This window comes from Nomascus leucogenys, chromosome 15 (genome assembly GCF_006542625.1).
Source record: "Nomascus leucogenys isolate Asia chromosome 15, Asia_NLE_v1, whole genome shotgun sequence".
Classification (NCBI taxonomy): domain Eukaryota; kingdom Metazoa; phylum Chordata; class Mammalia; order Primates; family Hylobatidae; genus Nomascus; species Nomascus leucogenys.
The window spans coordinates 67,433,398-67,448,684 of record NC_044395.1 but is presented as its reverse complement, the minus strand read 5'-3'; the positions used below and the strand labels follow the sequence as shown (position 1 = coordinate 67,448,684).

Sequence of the window (15,287 nt, the reverse complement as noted above, 5' to 3'; positions counted from 1 at the left end):
TCACTTTCCACTCTTACTCCCCTCCTTTTATTCCCCCACTGCAGCCTGGCTGGTTTTCTAAAAACTGAATCATTGTCATTAACACTTGTCATTTCTACATTTGATTGATAATACCCCCATGACCAGGCCCCTACTCATCATTCCAATCTCATCTCTTTTCTGTCTCCTAGCACGCTACTTTCCAGCCATTCTGGACTTTCAGTTCCTCCAATGTGGCACACAGTCTTTTGCCTCTAGGCCTTTCACATGCTGTTACATCAACCTGGGACATTCTGTCACTCGGCCCCTTTCAAACACTGATCAAATCTGACCTAACTTTCAGGCATCAACTTTCATGTACTTCATTCATTTGTTTACATAGTTAGTGAATGTTTTTGAGCTCCTACCATGTTATATACATGCTCTGTGCTGCATAGCGGGGCACTCTGCTTTCTCTAGAAAGTTTTTCTTGATATTTTGGAGTGCTCTGAACTTACTCTGTTATAACATGGTTTTGTCATTGCCTGGATGAGTCTATATCTTCTTATCTTCTGCTAAACTACAAGCACCATGAAGGTAAGGATAGTGCCCTATCTCCTCTTATTAGGAAGCAATCTAACCTATTTTTTTTCTTTTTTTTCTTTTTTGGAGACAGGGTCTCACTATGTTACCCAAGCTGGAGTGCAGTGGTGCAATCATTTCTCACTGCAGCTTCAACTTCCTAGGCCCATGTGATCCTCCCACCTCAGACTCCTGAGTAGCTGGAACTACAGATAGGTTCTACCATGCCTGAATAATTTTTTGTAGAGACAGTGTTTTGCTGTGTTGCCCAGGCTGGTCTTGAACTCCTGGGCTCAAGTGATCCATTGGCAGTGGCCTTCCAAAGTGCTGGGATTACAGGCATGAGCCACTGTGCCTGGCCTAACCTAATATTAATAGTAACTAACATTTTTTGAGCTCTTACTATGTGCCAGCACATTTAAATACTTGACATGTAAGATCTTGTTTAATCCTCATCACAACCTTATAAGGTTAGGGAAGTCTCCCTAACCTTTCTGGATCTTTGTTTTCTCATCTGTAAAGTGAGAAAAGAATAGCTACCTCAGAAAGGTGTGGCAAGGGTTCTATCATCTATCTATCTATCCATCCATCTAGATGTAAATGTAGGCATATATTGACATAGACATAAATATTAAGAAATGCCTGAACAAAAAATAAATTTTTGTCGAGTTCAATAAATTTTTGTTGAGTGCAATAATGAAAAAATTAACCAGTTAAATATAAGAGAGTAAAGAGATGGAGGGGCCCAGAATGAGTCCTGGGATTTGGTTCAGTGGATGGTAATGCCATTTCTTGGGGTGGGGAACACTGGAAGAAGTACACACTATTACGGCTATTGAATGAATGACCAAGGGATCTGACTCTGAATGACCCTGAGACTATGAACATCTCTTATCCAGATCTTTGGCTTACTGTGTTCTGCTATGGTGTAACTGACTCACAGATCAAGGAATACTAGCACCCCTAAACCAGATCAACAATCCTGGTATTAATCATCTTGGGAAAATGTAGGGCAAAAAACTGGGAAAGGGGATTTCTGTTGCTCTCTGACTTTCTTTTCTTTCTTTGCAACTTAACTGAGTCTTGAGGTCTAATCTAAACTGTTCATCCTAGGTGGTGAATAGTAGGACGGCACCAGTACCTTTAAAACTCCAGGGGATATCATTTATATAAAACACAGTGAAAACCATATTAGTAGACACGACATATGCCATGTCTCTGGAGTTGTGTGGCACTGGATGATAGTCCTAAAGGCACTTATCAGAACAGCTGGCTAGGTATTAGGAGCTTAAGGCCTGAAACCCTAGTAGAAAGATTATCTGAGTGTGAGATGGGCACTAGTTCACTGCTCTGAAGTTATACCAGAATATTTATCAACATCTTGTGTAGTAGGAAAAACAGGTGCTATTTTAGAATTCTTCTTATTAAAAACAAAACTGCTCTTTAGTTTGGGAAAACATCTTTAACTAGGAGTATTTAGCTTTAGAAGGTGTGATAAGCCCTATCATCACCAATTTTAGCCAGATATAAGAAGTTTGTTTATTCAAAGAATAAGATTGGGCCGGGCGCGGTGGCTCAAGCCTGTAATCCCAGCACTTTGGGAGGCCGAGGCGGGTGGATCACGAGGTCAGGAGATCGAGACCATCCTGGCTAACACGGTGAAACCCCGTCTCTACTAAAAATACAAAAAATTAGCCGGATGTGTTGGCGGGGCGCCTGTAGTCCCAGCTACTCGGGAGGCTGAGGCAGGAGAATGGTGTGAACCCGGGAGGCGGAGCTTGCAGTGAGCTGAGATCGCGCCATTGCACTCCAGCCTGGGGGACAGAGCATGACTCCGTCTCAAAAAAAAAAAAAAAAAAAAGAATAAGATTGTTCTGTATAAGACAGCAAAAGGTTTTGAGGTTTCAACTAGAAGGGAGTGCTAAAGGAAAAATGGGACAGCTCAAAAACATTGTAGAGCAGGTGTTAGAGAGATGAGAGAGGAAAGGAAAAGTTGGTCACAGGAAAATGCCTGGTACAGGAGGGTGAGTAAGACAATTCAGGACACTCTTGTCTAGTATACCATTATAAATCTACTTCTGGTTCTGTGCAAATTTCTCCCTGCTGCCATCACCCATCTACATGTCCTCACTGTATACAACAGTTTTGTTTGTTTGTTGCTTTTGTGGAAGAAAGGGTATGGGGACAAAGTGTTATGGAAAAAGAGGATAACTCTAAGACTTCAGTGAGTGGTGACTGAGATGTAATCCCTGCCCCAACCCCCATGGGAATCTACAGAGATCTTGGTAGCATACTGAACTTCACATGATGAAGGTACTAGGCACAACCAGAAGCAGATGCTTGGGTTTCACCTGTTATGAAGAATCAATGTGGTCTTAGCTGTATCATGGGAAACTTTTGAACCTAAGCTGTAAAGGAGGAGGCAGCAGAGATTAGAGAGATTTCCTAGGGAAAGGGGAAGCTTAGGGGGACAAGAACTAAGTTTCGTTCTGGTTGCTTCCTTTCAAGTCCCCTTTTGGGCTCCTGCTTTGACACCGCCATGGAAGCCTCAAAATCATCTTCTTACCTTGCAGGAGTCTTTCAGCTGCTGTTCCAAGTTGAAGATCAGATTGGCATGGGTACCGTGCTCCTTAATCAGCATTCTCAGATTCTCCAAGGCATTCTGGACCCTGGAGATACAATGTGCTGGTGAGGAAACCCAAAGGAGCAGAAGGAGGTACACTGCAGGGGATGGGACCACTCACCGCTGGGCCTTGTTCTTAATCTTCAGGATTGTCTGTTGCTGCAGCATCAAGAAAGTGTCCAGGAAGTCTAGGAAGGTCTTGGGGGTGACGAGTGGCAATGCAGGGCACAGGTGCTCATGGTAGTGGGTGGCCGAAAGGTGGATAAGAGCCATGGCTTTGGCCACACTGGGAACTGAGGCCTGGAGGTCTGGGTACTTCCAGGAGCCTGCAATGGGCATGGCTTTAGCCTCACTCTGTGAGCTTGTAGGAAAACAGGAAAGAAAGGGATCCTCTCCTAGCTCAGGAAGAAGGGTAGGAAATGTGAAGGGGGCTCTGTAGGCTCTAGAGAGGGACAGAGAGACTGACCTAGGTAATAACCCTCATTTGAGCCTGGTAGAGATGAGTGGTAAGGACTAGTAAAAAGGGCTTACCGTCATCAAGGGGTAGACTCTGAGCACCCTCCAGGTGATGCTGGGCCACCTTGACCAGGGCAGCTTGGTCCCAGGGTTCATAGCGGTCAATGCTGGCAGTGGCCAGTTGAAGGAGCCTCAGGAAAAGGGTGGAGGGCAGCTGCTTGTGGGCCTGTTTATCTCCAATCAGGAAGAACAGGTGAAGGTGGCTGCACACTTGCTGGTGGAACCTGTGGGCCAGGGCTCAGCTAATGTCCTCCCCTTTACCTTTGCTTGCCCCTCCTGGCCCCAGTCCCAACCAGACCACTTAGCCCCAGTCTTCTCAGCCCTCACGGCAGCCCACAGAATTCCTTTTGGCCTTTTGGCCAAGACAGAGTAAGAGCAGAGCAGATTCGCATATGGGGTTCTTGGCCTCACCTCTGCAACACCATTTCCTTCTTGATGTTCTGTTTGATACCAAGGTTCTCCCTGGGGAGGTGTTCTCCAATGTGGTCCAAATCTGCTTCTGTGTACTGGCCAGGGAAACTGCCCGAGGTTGCCAGGGCCAGGAGGCGATGAAGTGTAGTGAGATCCACACCACTGGGTACCAATAGAGCCACTGGCTGGCTTAACATGCCAGCATGCCAGCTGGCATCTTGTAGACATTGGAGAATGGCCTCCTCTGACCCAGATGGTAGATGAAAGAAATGGGCCTGACAAATGCTAGAAGCCAGAGTGATAGCAGTGTGGCGCCCAGTACCCAGAGCCCCCGAGAGCAGCAGGCCATGCTGCCGGGGCCTGGCTAGCACCCGGACCAGGCGGGCCACGTGCTGGGCCATGGAATGACACTGGGCCAGGTGGGGGCTCAGCTTCAGTTGAGCAGCTGAGGTGGCCAGCTGCTCCTCTAGCTTCTCCCACTGTCGTTCCAGGTACAAGTTGGGGGTCTCAGAGTTAGGCCCCAGTATCAGCTCCTGACTGAAGACCAGGTCTGAGGGCTTTTCCTGGGGATGTAGTAGTAGCACTGGCAACAACAAGGGTGAGACCAGGTCCATCTGGGGTTTCTTCTGCCACCAAGTCTTGAATGATCTCCTTACCTGGAGCCTATAGTTGGACGCCCTTGTGCCTTTCTCTTGCCTTATCTTGTGACTTATGCTTTCCCTCGCCCCCCTGCTTACTGGTCCTATGGATGGTGTTAGACTTGGATTACTGGAGTTTGAGACTCTGGTGACCTGAAGGCCATAAAGTTCCTCTTCCTCCTCTGTTTCACTGTTGCTGTTGCTGAAGTCCTCCCACTGGGCCAACTCCCCTTCAGATTCTACTTCGGGCACCCTCTCCTCCTCCTCCTCATCCTCCTGATGGTCCTTGCCCAGGTGCTGGGGCCCTGGCCCACAGCAGAAGACACTCTGAGCTACTACTAGGAGCAGCTTGGCACAGTAGGAGCGTTCCCTAGGGCTGTCCAGCCGGTCACAAAAGGTTCTCTGTGCCTCATGCAACCAAAGACGCACCACGTTGCGTGTGGCCATCATAACAGTCAGACAAGTGCCTCGCAGGCCTGACACCAGGCGCAAGTGCTCCTGGTGGTTGGGATAGTCCATAAAGCCTCGGGAGCCTGTTCTGTTGGGCAGCAGCTGCAGGCTGCTCAGTAGGTGGCTCACAGAGTGTAGGGAGAAGCGGTAGTGTGGGTGGAGGGGTGAAGGCATGAAGCAATTGCACACAGCCTCCCAGGCCTCTACTGAGGCCCTAACCAGACCTCGTGCCAGAGCACGCTCCCGCTCCACAGAAGGGAAACGCTCAAGCCAAGCCTGAATGATAGGCACATGTCTGTCCAGCAGGGTGGCCTGGGTCATGCTTTCCAGGGCCAGGACTGTGAAGAGTCGAAAGAGGCGTGGACACAGTGGGCGCTCACAGTAGCCTGGCACTGTGACAGTGGCAAGGAAGTTGACTGTAGGCTGCAGTGTCTGCAGTTCCAAGGTGCTGTGGGCATACACAGTGCCATCCATGGCCTGGCGCAGAGTCTCCAACACTGGCTGGCAGCTCTTCTCTGGGTCTATGGGACATGAGGAATAATAATGAGGACATGTAAAAGTCCACATGAGAGTATCAACCTGTTCCCTCTATTCCTGCCACACACAGTTCTAAAGGAATTTTGTGAATCTGACGTGCTGGGACTTGGTCACATTTGAGTAAGCTATTCTCCCTCCCCCACATTCTCCCTAAAATTGAGGAATTTCTTCTCTCTTCTCCCTAGATCCTACCTCTGTGACTTATTATTCATTAACCGAAGGCTAATAATAATAATAATAATAATGAATAATTCATTAACTGAAGGTTAGTGAATAATAAGATTTGGAAGCTGAGAAGGATAGAAACCAGATCGATCACAATTAGGGGGAAAGGGCAATCACTTCAGTCAAAGAGAATAGAGTTACATCACATGTACACTTAGAAAAAAATCAACTTTAGGCTGGGATATGGTGGCTCACTCCTGTAATCAACACTTTTGGAGGCTGAGATGGAAAGATTTCTTGAGACCAGGAGTTCAAGACCAGCCTGGGTAACATAGCAAGACCTTGTTTCTACAAAAAATGAAAAATAAAATAGCTGGGCCTGGTGGCTTGTGCTGTAGACCTGTCTACTTGGGAGGCTAAGGCTGGAGGATCACTTGAGCACGAGAGCTTGAGTGAGCCCTAATCGCACCGTCCAGCCTGAGTGGCAGAGTGAGACCTTGTCTCTAAAAATAATAATAATAAATTTTAAAAATAAACTTATTAAGACATGATTTACATACAATAAAATGTATACATTTTAAGTGTACAGTTCAGTGAATTTTGACTAATGTACACACCTGTGTCATCACCACCCCAATTATATTTAGAACATTTTCATCACCCTAGAAAGTTCCTCATGCTCCTTTAAAGCCAATCAATCCCCCTGCCACCACCATCACAAGCATTGTTATTTGATCTGATTTCCATCACTATAGGTTACTTTGTCTGTTCTAGAACCTCATATAAATAGAATCATACAGTATGTACTTGATCATGTCTATCTTCCTTTACTCAGCAGGTTTTTGAGACTCATCCATGTTTTTGCGTGTTTCCATAGTTTGTTCCATTTTATTCCTGAGTAGTATTTTTCTGACAGCCCCCAGTTAAACTGGTGTTCTAGTACCAGAGCAGCCAACAACCCTGCCCTAACAGGAAATAAAGGGGAGCTGAGTGTGGGGGTTTACAGTGTGCCTTTCACAGGATACTTCTTTTATCTGATGGACAGCCTAAAGCCTAGTTGTCTGACCTGTGACCAGAGAGTCCTTCACACAGAAAACTTATTCTGGTTCTTTAGTTAGAAGGACAAATTCAATACACCACAACAATAGGAAACAAGTTCAAAGATTTTTACTGAATCCTGTGCAAGGAGGGCATAATGAGCTGGGAGATCAGTCCTTCATCCTCATGTCACCTGAGGCAGCAGTGAAGAGTCAGATTGAGAGAGAGAGAGAGAAAGAGACAGAGAGAGAGACAGAGAGAGAGGGAATGAGGGAGGAAAGGAGGGATGGAGGGAGGGACTGGCAGTATATATAAGGGAATAGGGTGTGGGTCATTTTAAGTTTTCAGGCAAATGCCTGAATGGCCTGTTTTTAAAGGAAAGGAGGCAAAGCAGGGAGCTAGTCTGCTAGGTGGGAGAGGTGCTTCTAAATTCTTATCTCTTGTCACCACCTGGAGCCACTTGGGTGGAGATGTGGATTTACCATTATACAGAACAATGCTGCTGTGAACATTCATGTATACTAAGTTTGAGGATATGAGGTTCTCATTTTACTTGGGTGAATACCTAAGAGTGGAATTGCTGGGTCATATGTTAAGTAATATTTAATTTAGTAAGAAACTGGCATATATTTTTTATAGTGGATGTACCATTTTACATTCTTACCATCAAAGTGAGAGAGTTTCAGTTGCTCTACATCTTTGAAAACACTTATTATTGTCAGTCTTCTTAATTATCACATGGTGGTTTAAATGTGCAGTTCACTGATGCCTGATAATATCAAGCATCTTTTTGTATACTGTTGGCCACTCATACATCTTTTGTGAAGTGTCATTTGTTTAAGTCTTTTGTCCATTGAAAACATTGGGATGATGTTTGTTTTCTTACTGAGTTGTAAGAGTTTTTTTATGTATTCTGGGTTCAAGTCCTTTGTCAGATACATGTATCATGCATGTTTTCTCTGTCAATAGCTTATTTTTTCATTTTCGTAACAGTGTCTTTTGAAGGGCATAGGTTTTCAATTTTGATAAAATTTAGTTTTTGTGCCCTAAGAAATCATTGCCCAACCAAGGACACAGATTTTTCTCCAATTTTTTTCTAAAAATTTTATAGTTTTAGCTTTTACATTTAGGTCTGTGATCCACCTATAATTTATTTTTTATCTAGATTTTGAGGTAGAAAACATGGTTCATTTTTTCCCATGCATATATCCAGATGTTCCAGCACCATTTTTTGAAAAGGCCATCCTTTCCCCCATTGAATTATCTTGGCACATTTATTAAAAATCAACTGGCCATATATGACTATATATCAAATTTTCTGTTCTATTCCATTAGTCCATATGTATATCCTTATACCAATACCACACTCTCTTCATTACAACAACTGTATAGCAAGTTTTAACATCACTAGGGTAGGTATCCCAACTTTGTTCTTTTTCAAAGTTGCTTGGCTCCTCTAGATCTTTTGCATTACCATATAAGTTTCAGAATAAGACTGTCAACTTACCAAAAAAAAATCTGTTAAGATTTAGCTTGGCGTTTCATTGAATCTATAGATCATTTGGGGGAGAATGAGGACCTTAATTATACTGACTCTTCTGATCCATGAACATCATATATTTCTCCATTTATTTATGTTTCCTCTATCTCAGCAATATTTAGTCATTTTCAGTGTACAGATCTTGAATGCTTTTAATTAAATTTATTCCTAAGTATTTTATGCTTTTAAATGACTTTTAAGTAATATTTTAAAATTTCAATTTCCAATGGTTTGTTACTAGGATATAGAAATATAAACGATTTCAATGGATTGATTCTGTATCCTGTGACCCTGATGAATTAACTTATTTATTGTAGTAGTTTTTTATGGGGTTAAAAAAATATTCATTTGGGGTCTCTATGTAGACAATCATATTATATGCCAATACAGACAGTTTTAACTTGTCTTTTCTAATTTTAAAAGCTTTTATTTCTTTTTCTTAATTGCATCGATGTGGTCTCCAGTACAATGTTGAATAGAAGCAGTGAGTATGTTCCTGCCTTTTCACTGATTTTAGGGGGACAGTATTCAATATTTCACCGTTAAGTATGTATCTAGCTGTAAGTATAATAGATGCTCTTCATCAAATTGAGAAAGTTATCTTCTATTCCTAGTTTCCTGGGAGTTAGGGAATAGTGTTGGAATTTTGTCAAGTGTTTTTTATCTACTAATATTACTTACTCATTTGCTCCTTTATTCTGTTAATGTGAGCTACACTGATTGATTTTTCAATGTCTAGTCAGCTTTGCCCTCCCAGGATAGACTCTGTTTGGTCTTAAGATGTTATTCTGTTTGTATGTTGCTGAATTTTATTTAATAATATTTCAGTGAGGATTTATTTTTGCATTTAGGTTTATGAAAGATAACAGTTTATTTCTTTGCTTGAAATGTCTTCATCATGGCTTAGTATTCTCCATTTTCTGAAAAAGTATGTGTAAGTTGTACTTTTTTTTCTAAATATTTGATATAATTCAACTGTATAACCATCTGGGACTGGAAACATTTCTTATTATGCGTTCAAACTTTTCTTAGGTATGAGGCTGTTCATTTTCTATTATTTTTCTTCTTTTGGTCAGGCTTTGACAAGTAATGTTGTTTTTTTTTTATTCAACTTTAGGTTTTAGGGTACATGTGCACAATGTGCAGGTTTGTTACATATGTATCTATGTGCCATGTTGTTTTTGCTGCACCCATTAACTCGTCATTTAGCATTAGGTATATCTCCTAATGCTGTCCCTCCCCCCTCCCCCCACCCCACAACAGTCCCTGGAGTGTGATGTTCCCCTTCCTGTGTCCATGAGTTCTCATTGTTCAATTCCCACCTATGAGTGAGAACATGCGGTGTTTGGTTTTTTGTCCTTGCGATAGTTTACTGAGAATGATGTTTTCCAGTTTCATCCATGTCCCTACAAATGACATGAGCTCATCATTTTTTATGGCTGCATAGTATTCCATGGTGTATCTGTGCCACATTTTCTTAATCCAGTCTATCATTGTTGGACATTTGGGTTGGTTCCAAGTCTTTGCTATTGTGAATAGTGCCGCAATAAACATATGTGTGCATGTGTCTTTATAGCAGCATGATTTATAGTCCTTTGGGTATATACCCAGTAATGGGATGGCTGGGTCAAATGGTATTTCTAGTTCTAGATCCCTGAGGAATTGCCATACTGACTTCCACAATGGTTGAACTAGTTTACAGTCCCACCAACAGTGTAAAAGTGTTCCTATTTCTCCACATCCTCTCCAGCACCTGTTGTTTCCTGACTTTTTAATGATGGCCATTCTAACTGGTGTGAGATGGTATCTCACTGTGGTTTTGATTTGCATTTCTCTGATGGCCAGAGATGATGAGCATTTTTTCATGTGTTTTTTGGCTGCATAAATGTCTTCTCTTGAGAAGTGTCTGTTCATGTCCTTCGCCCACTTTTTGATGGGGTTGTTTTTTTTCTTGTAAATTTGTTTGAGTTCATTGTAGATTCTGGATATTAGCCCTTTGTCAGATGAGTAGGTTGCAAAAATTTTCTCCCATTCTGTAGGTTGCCTGTTCACTCTGATGGTAGTTTCTTTTGCTGTGCAGAAGCTCTTTAGTTTAATTAGATCCCATTTGTCAATTTTGGCTTCTGTTGCCATTGCTTTTGGTGTTTAGACATGAAGTCCTTGCCCATGCCTATGTCCTGAATGGTATTGCCTAGGTTTTCTTGTAGGATTTTAATGGTTTTAGGTCTAACATTTAAGTCTTTAAAACGTCTGGAATTAATTTTTGTATAAGGTGTAAGGAAGGGATCCAGTTTCAGCTTTCTACATATGGCTAGCCAGTTTTCCCAGCACCATTTATCAAATAGGGAATCCTTTCCCCATTTCTTGTTTTTGTCAGGTTTGTCAAATATCAGATAGTTGTAGCTATGCGGCATCATTTCTGAGGACTCTGTTCTGTTCCATTGATCTATGTCTCTGTTGTGGTACCAGTACCATGCTGTTTTGGTTACTGTAGCCTTGTAGTATAGTTTGAAGTCAGGTAGCGTGATGCCTCCAGCTTTGTTGTTTTGGCTTAGGATTGACTTGGCGATGTGGGCTCTTTTTTGGTTCCATATGAACTTTAAAGTAGTTTTTTCCAATTCTGTGAAGAAAGTCATTGGTAGCTTGATGGGGATGGCATTGAATCTATAAATTACCTTGGGCAGTATGGCCATTTTCACGATACTGATTCTTCCAACCCATGAGCATGGAATGTTCTTCCATTTGTTTGTATCCTCTTTTATTTCGTTGAGCAGTGGTTTGTAGTTCTCCTTGAAGAGGTCCGTCACATGCCTTGTAAGTTGGATTCCTAGGTATTTTATTCTCTTTGAAGCAAGTGTGAATGGGAGTTCACTCATGATTTGGCTCTCTGTTTGTCTGTTATTGGTGTACAAGAATGCTTGTGATTTTTGTACATTGGTTTTGTATCCTGAGACTTTGCTGAAGTTGCTAATCAGCTTAAGGAGATTTTGGGCTGAGACGATGGGGTTTTCTAGATGTACAACCATGTCATCTGCAAACAGGGACAATTTGACTTCCTCTTTTCCTAATTGAATACTCTTTATTTCCTTCTCCTGCCTGATTGCTCTGGCCAGAACCTCCAGCACTATGTTGAATAGGAGTGGTGAGAGAGGGCATCCCTGTCTTGTGCCAGTTTTCAAAGGGAATGCTTCCAGTTTTTGCCCATTCAGTATGATATTGGCTGTGGGTTTGTCATAGATAGCTCTTATTATTTTGAGATACGTCCCATCAATACCTAATTTATTGAGAGTTTTTAGCATGAAGCGTTGTTGAATTTTGTCAAAGGCCTTTTCTGCATCTATTGAGACAATCATGTGGTTTTTGTCTTTGGTTCTGTTTATATGCTGGATTACATTTATTGATTTGCGTATGTTGAACCAGCCTTGCATCCCAGGGATGAAGCCCACTTGATCATGGTGTATAAGCTTTTTGATGTGCTGCTGGATTCGGTTTGCCGGTATTTTATTGAGGATTTTTGCATCAATGTTCATCAAGGATATTGGTCTGAAATTCTCTTTTTTGGTTATGTCTCTGCCAGGCTTTGGTATCAGGATGACGCTGGCTTCATAAAATATGTTAGGGAGGATTCCCTCTTTTTCTATCGATTGGAATAGTTTCAGAAGGAATGGTACCAGTTCCTCCTTGTACCTCTGGTAGAATTTGGCTATGAATCCATCAGGTCCTGGACTCTTTTTGGTTGGTAAGCTATTGATTATTGCCACAATTTCAGAACCTGTTATTGGTCTATTCAGAGATTCAACTTCTTCCTGGTTTAGTCTTGGGAGGGTGTATTTGTCGAGGAATTTATCCATTTCTTCTAGATTTTCTAGTTTATTTGCATAGAGGTGTTGGTAGTATTCTCTGATGGTAGATTGTATTTCTGTGGGATCGGTGGTGATATCCCCTTTTTCATTTTTTATTGCATCTATTTGATTCTTCTCTCTTTTCTTCTTTATTAGTCTTGCTAGTGGTCTATCAATTTTGTTGATCTTTTCAAAAAACCAGCTCCTGGATTCATTAATTTTTTGAAGGGTTTTTTGTATCTCTATTTCCTTCAGTTCTGCTCTGATTTTAGTTATTTCTAGCCTTCTGCTAGCTTTTGAATGTGTTTGCTCTTGCTTTTCTAGTTCTTTTAATTGTGATGTTAGAGTGTCAATTTTGGATCTTTCCTGCTTGCTCTTGTGGGCATTTAGTGCTATAAATTTCCCTCTACACACTGCTTTGAATGTGTCCCAGAGATTCTGGTATGTTGTGTCTTTGTTCTCGTTGGTTTCAAAGAACATCTTTATTTCTGCCTTCATTTAATTATGTACCCAATAGTCATTCAGGAGCAGGTTGTTCAATTTCCATGTAGTTGAGCAGTTTTGAGTGAGTTTCTTAATCCTGAGTTCTAGTTTGATTGCACTGTGGTCTGAGAGACAGTTTGTTCTAATTTCTGTTCTTTTCCATTTGCTGAGGAGAGCTTTACTTCCAACTATGTGGTCAATTTTGGAATAGGTGTGGTGTGGTGCTGAAAAAAATGTATATTCTGTTGATTTGGGGTGGAGAGTTCTGTAGATGTCTATTAGGTCCACTTTATGCAGAGCTGAGTTGAATTCCTGGATATCCTTGTTAACTTTCTGTCTCGTTGATCTGTCTAATGTTGACAGTGGGGTGTTAAAATCTCGCATTATTATTGTGTGGGAGTTTAAGTCCCTTTGTAGGTCACTCAGGACTTGCTTTATGAATCTGGGTGCTCCTGTGTTGGGTGCATATATATTCAGGATAGTTAGCTCTTCTTGTTGAATTGATCCCTTTACCATTATGTAATGGCCTTCTTTGTCTCTTTTGATCTTTGTTGGTTTAAAGTCTATTTTATCAGAGACTAGGATTGCAACCCTTGCCTTTTTTTGTTTTCCATTTGCCTGATAGATCTTCCTCCATCCCTTTATTTTGAGTCTATGTGTGTCTCTGCACGTGAGATGGGTTTCCTGAATCCAGCACACTGATGGGTCCTGACTCCTTATCCAGTTTGCCAGTCTGTGTCTTTTAATTGGAGCATTTAGCCCATTTACATTTAACGTTAATATTGTTATGTGTGAATCTGATCCTGTCATTATGATGTTAGTTGGTTATTTTGCTCGTTAGTTAATGCAGTTTCTTCCTAGCTTCGATGGTCTTTACAATTTGGCATGTTTTTGCAGGGGCTGGTACCGGTTGTTCCTTTCCATGTTTAGTGCTTCCTTCAGGAGCTCTTTTAGGGCAGGCCTGGTGGTGACAAAATCACTCAGCGTTTGCTTGTCTGTAAAGTATTTTATTTCTCCTTCACTTATGAAGCTTAGTTTGGCTGGATATGAAATTCTGCGTTGAAAATTCTTTTCTTTAAGCGTGTTGAATATTGGCCCCCACTCTCTTCTGGCTTGTAGAGTTTCTGCCGAGAGATCAGCTGTTAGTCTGATGGGCTTCCCTTTGTGGGTAACCTGACCTTTCTCTCTGGCTGCCCTTAACATTTTTTCCTTCATTTCAACTTTGGTGAATCTGACAATTATGTGTCTTGGAGTGCTCTTCTTGAGGAGTATCTTTGTGGCGTTCTCTGTATTTCCTGAATCTGAATGTTGGCCTGCCTTGCTAGATTGGGGAAGTTCTCCTGGATAATATCTTGCAGAGTGTTTTCCAGCTGGGTTCCATTCTCCCCGTCATTTTCAGGTACACCAATCAGACGTAGGTTTGGTCTTTTCACATAGTCCCAAATTTCTTGGAGGCTTTGTTCATTTCTTTTTATTCTTTTTTCTCTAAACTTCCCTTCTCACTTCATTTCATTTATTTCATCTTCCATCAGCGATACCCTTTCTTCCAGTTGATTGCATCGGCTACTGAGGCTTCTGCAATCTTCGCGTTGTTCTCGATACTTGGCTTTCAGCTCCATCAGCTCCTTTAAGCCCTTCTCTCCATTGGTTATTGTAGTTATCCATTCTTCTAATTTTTTTTCAAAGTTTTTAACTTCTTTGCTATTGTTTTGAATTTCCTCCCGTAGCTCGGAGTAGTTTCATCGTCTGATGCCTTCTTCTCTCAACTCGTCAAAGTCATCCTCCGTCCAGCTTTGTTCCGTTGCTGGTGAGGAACTGCGTTCCTTTGGAGGAGGAGAGGTGCTCTGCTTTTTAGAGTTTCCAGTTTTTCTGCTCTGTTTTTTCCCCATCTTTGTGGTTTTATCTACTTTGGGTCTTTGATGATGGTGATGTACAGATGGGTTTTTGGTGTGGATGTCCTTTCTGTTTGTTAGTTTTCCTTCTACCAGACAGGACCCTCAGCTGCAGGTCTGTTGGAGTTTACTAGAGGTCCACTCCAGACCCTGTTTGGCTGGGTGTCAGCAGCGGTGGCTGCAGAACAGCGGATTTTCGTGAGACCACAAATTCAGCTGTCTGATATTTCCTCTGGAAGTTTTTTCTCAGAGGAGTACCCGGCCGAGTGAGGTGTCAGTCTGTCCCTACTGGGGGGTGCCTCCCAGTTAGGCTGCTCGGGGGTCAGGGACCCACTTTAGGAGGCAGTCTGTCCGTTCTCAGATCTCCAGCTGTGTGCTGGGAGAACCACTACTCTCTTCAATGCTGTCAGTCAGACAGGGACATTTAAGTCTGCAGAGGTTCCTGCTGAATTTTTGTTTGTCTGTGCCCTGCCCCCAAAGGTGGAGCCTACAGAGGCAGGCAGGCCTCCTTGAGCTGTGGTGGGCTCCACCCAGTTCAAGCTTCCTGGCTGCTTTGTTTACCTAAGCAAGCCTGGGCAATGGCGGGCACCCCTCCCCCAGCCTCGCTGCCGC

General features: G+C 42.5%; 1 protein-coding gene across 1 annotated transcript in view; it reads right to left on the bottom strand.

The window, feature by feature from the left end:
* DNHD1 (dynein heavy chain domain 1) overlaps positions 1–15,287 on the bottom strand; it is an 83,555-nt gene that overhangs the window by 9,993 nt on the left and 58,275 nt on the right. Inside the window, exons 25-28 of the mRNA XM_030828751.1 lie at positions 4,091–5,699; positions 3,695–3,903; positions 3,285–3,489; positions 3,107–3,209 (exon numbers count right to left, since the gene is read on the bottom strand). Of these exons, the coding sequence (XP_030684611.1) occupies positions 3,107–3,209; positions 3,285–3,489; positions 3,695–3,903; positions 4,091–5,699 (2,126 nt within the window). The remainder of the gene's footprint in view (positions 1–3,106; positions 3,210–3,284; positions 3,490–3,694; positions 3,904–4,090; positions 5,700–15,287) is intronic.